General features: G+C 42.8%; 2 protein-coding genes across 7 annotated transcripts in view; one reads left to right on the forward strand and one right to left on the reverse strand.

The window, feature by feature from the left end:
- LOC112260353 (cyclic AMP-dependent transcription factor ATF-6 alpha) overlaps positions 1 to 2,586 on the forward strand; it is a 44,869-nt gene extending 42,283 nt beyond the window's left edge. For all 4 annotated transcript variants that reach the window (XM_042328650.1, XM_042328647.1, XM_042328649.1 and 1 more), the window contains exon 16: positions 1,607 to 2,586. In XM_042328650.1, the coding sequence (XP_042184584.1) occupies positions 1,607 to 1,797 (191 nt within the window). In that variant the 3' untranslated portion in view covers positions 1,798 to 2,586. The remainder of the gene's footprint in view (positions 1 to 1,606) is intronic.
- Positions 2,587 to 2,903: 317 nt separating this feature from the next.
- LOC112260352 (olfactomedin-like protein 2B) lies at positions 2,904 to 7,922 on the reverse strand. Of its 3 annotated transcripts, none has more exons than XM_024435387.2 (8): positions 7,476 to 7,922; positions 6,138 to 6,404; positions 5,749 to 5,856; positions 5,461 to 5,637; positions 4,822 to 5,014; positions 4,055 to 4,570; positions 3,722 to 3,898; positions 2,904 to 3,564 (listed from the first exon to the last, which is right to left on the reverse strand). In XM_024435387.2, exons 1-8 carry the CDS (start codon positions 7,668 to 7,670, stop codon positions 2,963 to 2,965), a joined length of 2,235 nt encoding a protein of 744 aa, XP_024291155.1. In that variant the 5' UTR covers positions 7,671 to 7,922; the 3' UTR covers positions 2,904 to 2,962. The 3 variants fall into 3 exon arrangements, with proteins under 3 accessions (XP_024291155.1, XP_024291154.1, XP_024291153.1); XM_024435386.2 differs by having other exon boundaries at positions 4,055 to 4,567; positions 4,822 to 5,017; positions 7,476 to 7,921; XM_024435385.2 differs by having other exon boundaries at positions 4,822 to 5,017; positions 7,476 to 7,921.
- Positions 7,923 to 8,400: the final 478 nt, after the last annotated feature.

Below are 8,400 nucleotides of genomic sequence, written 5' to 3' on the forward strand. Positions count from 1 at the left end.
CCCGGAAGTAAAATAAAGTTAATAAATGATTACCATGCTTTTAACATAAAAGTTCTGTTTCGGAACAGTATTAATCACTTTCGTTCCCGATTCAGATTTTGTCCCTCGAAAAATGTGTATTTTCCGTTTTTTGGTTCTGTTCCAACCTCAGGTTTGTATCAATATACAGGTTTGCCATTTGTAATTAGCTGGGCTCATGGTGTGTATCAATATACAGGCGTGACATTTGTAATTAGCTGGGCTCATGGTCTGTATCAATATACAGGTGTGCCATTTGGAATAATAATCTGTCTCCCAAACAACTGAACACCTTAAAACTGTCATCTAGAGACAATGCAGGCGTTCAAAAACTCTGATTCAGTGGACAAAAATACTGTCTGTCAGATTCAGCACTCTTGAAAAAGAACAGTAACAAAATAACGTGTTACATTCAATGTAATTTAATGTACAAGGCATATTTATCTAACTTTATTGGGTCATATTTTTTTTATATAGTGGATTATCTCATGCATGCAGGCATGCAGAGTCTTTTATAACTTGTATACAGCTCCGTTTTACATACAGTCTTCACAGTTGACTGTCATGGTTCTAAACCATGACCGTCGGCAGAGAAAACTATGACCATCTCTTTTCTCTCTCAATCAGATATTCAGACCACAAACAGAGGGACCATCCAAATCAGCTGCATTCTTATCATCAAACTTATATCGTAAACTGGGCAGTTTGAGCCCTGAATTCTGATTGGCTGAAGGCTGTGGTATATCAGACCGTATACCACAGGTATGACAAAACATAGAGTTTTACTGCCTCTAATTACATTGGTAACCAGTTTATAATAGCAATAAGGCACCTCTGGGATTTGTGATATATGGCCAATATACCACGGCTAAGGGCTGTGTCCAGGCACCCCACGTTGCGTCGGACGTAAGAACATCCCTTCGCCGTGGTATATTGGTCATATACCACACCTCCTCTGGTCTTATTGCTTCAGTAGAAAACACCCACATACCTCCCTCGCTCTACAGCACGACGTGTCCGCAAAATGCACCGGATGAGTAACCTTTCCGATGTCATTTCTGTATGCATTAATCACCTTTTAGATCCAAAACCCGATCCCTCCATGTGCTAGTAAATTCTTCCCGCTAGCTAAGCCACATGGACCTGGCCGATCCGGTGGTTGTGTGGCTGATGGCTTCAGCAGGTGTTCTTCTAGGAGCCGGAGCTCACCCTGCAGCAGTAATGCAGGCTCCTCAGCCACCTGACGCCAGACAGCGTCTCTGAGAGAAGGCGGTGAACCAGATAATGACTATTACATTTGGGATTTAGAGTACAAAGGGGACAGACTTTTTGGGATGGGATCCTTATGGAGAGACAGTATAATGGGATCTTGTCAGGAGATCCTCTCAAATGGCCTATACAGTGAAACTCAACAACATTAGATGTCTGCTAAAAAGTGCTGATGGTGCTGAGGCTTGTACTACATAAAACTTTCAGATGTGGCTTCTGACTGTTGAGGCATCTAGACTCCAGACGACTGAATATAAACCAATGAATGGTTTTGATTTTCATTATAATCATATTTTGGACTTATCGTATTCCATTACAGACTCTGTCATCAAGGACGACACATTTGAGGTGATGATGCAGATTGACTGTGAGGTCATGGACACCAAGATCCTCCACATCAAAACCTCCAGCATCCCAGAGATCCTACGCGCCAACACCACTGACTTCCAATCCACCCATGCCAACGGAAAGGCATCAGCATCGGTTGGCGTTCTATCAGACTCTGCCTGAAATTGGCCTTACCTAAAAGGCCTGGCAATCTAAAAACCTATCATTTTACCAACCTTTTGGTGTATTTAATAAACTGTGACAAAAAAAGTAGCTTTGTCTTCCTCTTTGGAAATGCTTAGCATCAGATTTGCACATCCTCTGTCTTCCACATTCCACAAGTCCCTGTGCCTCAGATGTTCCAAATCTATTAAGACGTCTTAAGAAGTTGTCCAGCAACTGTTTACTTCCATATTGCTTGGTTTAGAGCGTCTGGTTCATGTTAAATGGGCAGAATGCCAGTGCAGGCATCTACTGTAGGTCTTTAGGTAGAATAAATAGTGGACTTAAAGTTGAACCCTTTGGTAACCTTCACTGTCTTGACCCTACTGCTATAGCATTCTTTTAGATGAGCAAAAATTGAACTAAATTGAAAATAGCTTAATTACAAAACATTAATTGATTCTGGACCCTATTGATGGAATTGAGCCATGTTAACAAGATATATTGCACATATTTAAAAGTGAATAGACCTATCCTGTGATATTATGCTTGTTGCTTTTTAAAGCCATGTTGGTGACTGAGCAAAATGAGACATTCAAACAATTATACGCAACACTCATTTGTATATATCATACAAACATCATGTGAGATGTGGCCATTATTTGCATTATTTGAAATGTGTCAATTGAGGGTGTGATAATGACCTACTTTTGTTTGAGTCGCTTCAAGGTTTGTCATGGTATTTGCAGTACCTTCAAAAGGGTTTTCAGAAATAAAACCATGGACAGTAACAAGTCCTAGTATTGATGACTTGTTTGTGTGTCAGCATTCATGTTTGAATGCATATTTTATTAACAGTTTTATTTTTTCATTGAAGTATATACAACATACACTTTAAACTTCTAACAAGCAGTAAGAAAATACCTTGTCTTGCTTCGCTGAATGATCTTGCTTGCTGCCCTTTGGGCAGTTAAAGACCATGACCATTATATAAAATACAACAACATGCGCTGGGACAAAACGGGAGCCTGGAACAACATAAATGTGGATTATACAGTACAACACATAAAGGCCATGTAGACTGCTCTACAATCCACTAAGACCATTTTTTAATATATATTTTTAAAAAACTTTTATACAAAAAAAAGTGCTGGTCCCTTTTTATTTTATCACTACTCCACAGCTTTTAATATGCAAATATAACATCGTATGTCACCTGGTGACCGTTGTCCCATGCATACAGCTTTTTGTCCTTGGGGTTGTAGTCGATTTGCGTCGTGTATGTGTAGTTGTTCGTGAACGGTAATCTGGGGATCATTTGGGTGTGTGTGTGCGTGTCAAAGGCGTAGGATATATTGGCGTGGGTACGCTCATAGTTGTCCACCGCGTACAGGACGCCACAGATGACAAAGGAGTTTCCGTAGAAGTGTCTCCTCAGGCCTGTTCTGAACGTACTCTGGAGGCTGAGGTCAGCCGGGTTCACACGGTTTAGCATGATTACTTCCTGGTGGAAGCCCTCCTCGTCCAGCGCAGGGTACACCAACCACAAGCCGCTCTCGTCCACCCCAAAGTCGATGTCCGAGTGTCCTCGCCACCTCCAGGAGGAGTCTTCCTCCTCCTCAAACACTGCGTCGTGCAGCGTTGTCCAGGCCGCAACGTAGCGTAGACGCAAGTCAAACTTGATGATGTCACGGGAGAAGGCCCGGTTGTAGTAGAAGGCTCCGTTGTATACGACGTGGCCCGTGCCGATCCAGTTGTACGGCAACTTGTAGGAATTGGTGAAGCGTCCTGACAGGAAAAAAAACAATGCAGAAGTAAGAGAGTATTCTATATATTGAGCAATGCGCATCACACGAATCAAATTCCACCATTACATGTAATGTAATCTTGGCACCCAGAACCTAAACAGCAACTCGGTTTTGGGACTAGTCAATTGTGAGAATACCTTTTTTGAAGGTGTCCATGTCGCGGAATTCCAGTAGGTTGTTGCCATAGTAGTAGTTGGTGACATAGATTAAATTTCCGTTGCCCTTCGGGTCCTTCATCCAGGCACCTTCCTTCCGGCCGTAGGTATTATGGGTCACTGGGTCAGAGATGGTGGCCAAAGTGTCTTTGCACAGGCCTGTTAGTAAACATACAGAGATAAAGACAACATATGTACTTTCCTCAAGTATTTAAAGTTCAAACAAATAACACTATTTTCCACCAGAAAAAAGTATCAAATTAAAATGTGACTTTGGAAAATCTAATACCCCTTCAACCAAAGGTATTTTTTTACCAGGAACTTTAGGGGTCGCCGAGGGAACCTCTGAGTGGCCCTCTGTCCAGCTGATGTGATGCTTGGGTCTGGGCACACTAGTCACCTTGCTGGTCGGAGCTGTGGTGCTGTTGACATTTTGCAGTGTAGTGGTTGGAGACGTGGTCAAAACAGACAAGGTTTCAAGTTTTCTAGTGGTCGCTGGTTGAGTGGTGGTTGTGGTAGTCGCTGGTTGAATGGTGGTTGTGGTGGTCGCAACCGGTGTGTTAGTGTTTGTTTGAATGGTGGTGGTGGTGGTCGGGATGGAAGCAGTGGTTGATGGTGTCTCGGTAGCTCCAGGGGCAGATGTAATGGGATTCCTTTGGGGACTAGTGGCTGTTTTGGGGGTGTCAGTGGCCTGGTCATCTGGGTTCCCCTTCCTGTCGTGGGATGTAGGTGTCGGGGGGCCTGCCACAGGTCTGGGCTGGGTGGGTCTCAGTAGCTGGTCATCGATGAGCAGATCCATGGAACCATCACCGCTCAGGGCTTCCTCTGCTGCTGGTGGTGAATGAGCAGCACAAAGGGTTAAGAAACATTTATACCAATATACTCAAGAAGCCTCTCCAATGTCCTATTAAAAACCCAGAACAAAACATGTCTATAGGCATAGCCCCAATGTAGAGACCCCCCCTAAAAAAGAAGCCTTCAACACTAAAATCAATGGGAAGGTTTGCTGTATGTTCTGAACTGGATGGACTACTGCTATGTTAGTTATTCTAGTATTATGTCCAGTATATAAATTGACTTACTGAGCTCTTCAGCGGCTCCATCGTCCACTGTGTTGGCCTTGTAGAAGGTCACCCCTCTGATGACCATGCCGTTGGGCCCCACCTTGCCTTTCAGGGGCCACTGGGGATCCTCCCTGTCCTCTGGCTGGCTCCTCTTCAGCATGGGCCTGGTGGCCCCCTGGCCCTTGGCCCCCACGTAGCGCTCCTCATACTTCTTCTTTAGGAGGATCCAATCACAAAAGAGCAAATCACGTGTTTTCGTAAAGCTTTTAGTGAGACAACTGTACTATACATGTTGAACTGTGACTACACAATAAGTTCTTAGCAACCATTTGTTTGTTGCATGGCAGTAAAGGTTTCTGATTCTTAATTGTAATCCTAGGCTACAGAACCAAATGCTAGGGTTTTGATCGCATTGGTTTTGTGAAAATGAATGCAGTCGAGGTTCAAAGTAAGACGGTTATTTTAAGTCATAGTTTTCTGGGCTGTCTGAAAACTGTTGTCGTCAAGACCCCAGACTAGTTTGGATCTCGGTACTGTATTAAAGACGCTGCCAGGCTACTGGCTACCTTAATCCCTCGTCATTGTTTCCACTCTACATCTGGAGTGACTGACAGCCTTGGTTACCTCTGTGTTAGTATAGTGTGTGTGCGGCGTTACCTCTGTGTTAGTATAGGCTGCAGCCGTATCCTTCTGCAGGGACGGCTCCAGCTCAGTTAGACGTTTTCTCTTTTCCATCCTCTGCTGTGCTCTTCTCTCCTTCTCTCTCTCATTCTCCTCACTAGAGCGGCTCCTCACACTCACTTTCTCCTTCTCCGTGTGGTTACGAGAAAAGGTCTGGACACCGACAGGGGCAAAGTAAAAGGGTGAGAAGCCAGTACCACCACCACAGACTTTAAGGTATATAAGCTGTGACTGTGACTTGCGTACAAGTGTCAGTATACGAACCGTTTCTATATTGTCAACCCTCCTGAGAAGTTTAGTTGTAACTGAGTGTAACTTTAACAGATCCATCCCGTAAAACGCTCCCTCCAGCAACTCCATTATTGTTGAGAGCTGTAAAAGCAAGATCACAGTAGTCAGAATCCATCCCAGTACATCTTTCCATGTTATTTTAGTTGTAAAGTCTCACTGTCATGTACGCTGTATTCAATACCCGCTTTATGACGTGGACATTTCCATCAGATCAAGTACAGTTTGAGTAAATATTCCACTGGAAAGGACATGGGAGCGACTCCTTGTTTGATAAAGATAATACACAGACGGGGGGTTGTTCTAAGAAGGAACCGGTGTGGTGTTGTTTCCCCTCCAGAGAGATGCAGGCGCTTGTGTATTACCTTGATGTCATCTTTCCCCGCCTCCTGCAGCTTCTTGAACCTGTAATCTCCCTCGCAGGGATTCAGAGCAGAGGGCGGGGCTATGCACGCACACTTTTTACAGTTAGGCCCCGACGTCACAGTCTCCACGGTGTAAAAGTCCTCAGCCGTTGCTGCACCCTCCTCTATCCGCCGGCAGGCACTTCTGCTCAGGGGTCTGACAATACATTTACAGCGACAGTCTGAGCCTTCGGACAGCGTTTTCACTTTGTCATAATCCCCCAGCAGCTACGATGGAGGAGAGATGGGTAGAGCATGGGTAGTCCACCATTTGAAGGAGCATAGCATTACACAATTCACACAGACCCATGCATTGGTGCAATTACTTATAGGATATAAGTAAATATTTAAATGGATTACTTATATAGATTGACACAGCATATTCATGAGAATGCATACATTTAGTCCTACATAGGAAAAACAACCATCTCATCTCTCAGATACCAAATACTCTATGCACATTGCACATTGAAAATGGTTTAATGACTAACAATCGTCTAATGTACAAAAAAATACCCTTTTATTTTTTAACCACTTGCAAAGTAACTACCAAGCAGACCGGGATCATTCACAGGACATTAGCTAACATTCCTATAAAGTTCCAGTTAGGATTTGATCTAACATTAGCATGAAAACATCTCAAAAACCATTCAAATGATTTTTTTGATAACAAAATGTCTTTTTCCTTTCCAGAATTTAAAAAAAATATGAAATTTCTTTGGAAATTTGTGCACAACGTCTGTAACAACCACCCGCAGAACATTCCCCTAAGGTTCTTATTAGGTTTCCAGGTAATGTAATAACAAAATGGGTTCTGGGAATGTTCTTGCAACATCAGGCAAATTATTTATACAAAAACTGTATAATCATCAGCACAACTGGACCGTTTTTGTGTAAAAACTTTTGGGGCAACCTAATGAATGTTCTGGGAACGTTCAAAGAACCAATTTTGGTTTGCTGGGTAAAACAACCACCGTCAATTTATCGCATTGCAGATGCTTTATGGTTCATAGCAAAACGCCAATACTGACTATAATGGCAATGCTCTGTGTGCATGTGTAATTATGCATGATAAGTGCGCAACATAATAGTTAAACTTTTCCCAGGCCAATATTCATAGACAATGAAGTATCAATTATTATTATTCTATACTCAAAAGTTATGAATTATAATGCTTGAGAATATGCCATTTTCTTCCTCACCCCTGTGATTAACTGTCAGCACCTGGCTTTGTATAGGTAGGCTATGCGTAAAACTAGCCTGTCAATCCGAACAAATTCAGAGCGAGGTCGTAAATACCTGAGTTAAAACGTTCTCCTGGTTGTCCATCTCATCATCCAGAAGTGGTCCCTCGGTCTGTTCTAGTTGCTCTTTAATTCCATCATGGACATCTGTCAAAGAGTTCTCCATCACATCGTTGGATGCGACTGGTGCCCAAGTGAGGGCGATGGCGCACCACAACAGGAGCAATAGCTGCAACCTAGACATCATCATCTAAATTACCTGGTGCCCAGTTGAAACGTTGCCAATCAAAAAAGTATACCTTTGAAACGATCTGCAGCGAATTCTAAAAGAAATCAACTAGTTTGAAATATCCACATTTTATAAGAAAATGTCCATGGTGAAAGTAAATGTGAATCCGAAATTAATTTAGAATCCTCTCAGGTGAAAAGCATTGTGTTGCCTTCACTGTAAGTGATAGGTATGATCCCTGTTGACAGTTGGAGGTGAATGAACATGGTTGGTTATGGATAGGTGGGAAGGACTTGACCATATTGGATACAGGGTGGAGTCTGTCCCACAGATTGGATGTGAAACAATAACGTTAGAAGGGATGTTCTTTCTTTTTCATTTTATACCCCCATCTAAACTGTAGCCTAAATGCCTCTTGGGAAATGTTTGAGTGAATTCATTTAAATTCCTGGCTAGTAGGCTATTGTTATAGGTCATTTTATTTTATGGACCGCAAACTAACTCATCACATACGTTGCTTCCTAGTCACTTTAGCCCTACATTTTTTGTCATTTAGCAGACTCTCTTATCCAGCGCGACTTACAGGAGTAGTTAGGGTTAAGTGCCTTGATCAAAGGCACATCATCAGATGTTTTACCTAGTCGGCTTGCAGATTCAAACCTGCGACGTTTATTACTGGCCCAATGCTCTTAACCAATAGGCTACCTGCCGCACCAGCTATATGAACATATCTCCCTAAATGTCCTAATGC

The sequence above is a fragment of the Oncorhynchus tshawytscha genome, linkage group LG10 (assembly GCF_018296145.1).
Source record: "Oncorhynchus tshawytscha isolate Ot180627B linkage group LG10, Otsh_v2.0, whole genome shotgun sequence".
NCBI classification, from domain to species: domain Eukaryota; kingdom Metazoa; phylum Chordata; class Actinopteri; order Salmoniformes; family Salmonidae; genus Oncorhynchus; species Oncorhynchus tshawytscha.

What these genes read in the sequence shown, in the direction of transcription:
- LOC112260352 (XM_024435385.2), bottom strand. Translation starts at nt 7,670, where the DNA reads ATGATGATGTCTAGGTTGCAGCTATTGCTCCTGTTGTGGTGCGCCATC. An exon ending in GGCGACCCCTAAAGTTCCTG is followed by an intron (nt 3,899 to 4,054) that starts GTAAAAAAATAC and finishes GTTTACTAACAG; the next exon opens with GCCTGTGCAAAGACACTTTG. An exon ending in CATGGACACCTTCAAAAAAG is followed by an intron (nt 3,565 to 3,721) that starts GTATTCTCACAA and finishes TTTTCCTGTCAG; the next exon opens with GACGCTTCACCAATTCCTAC.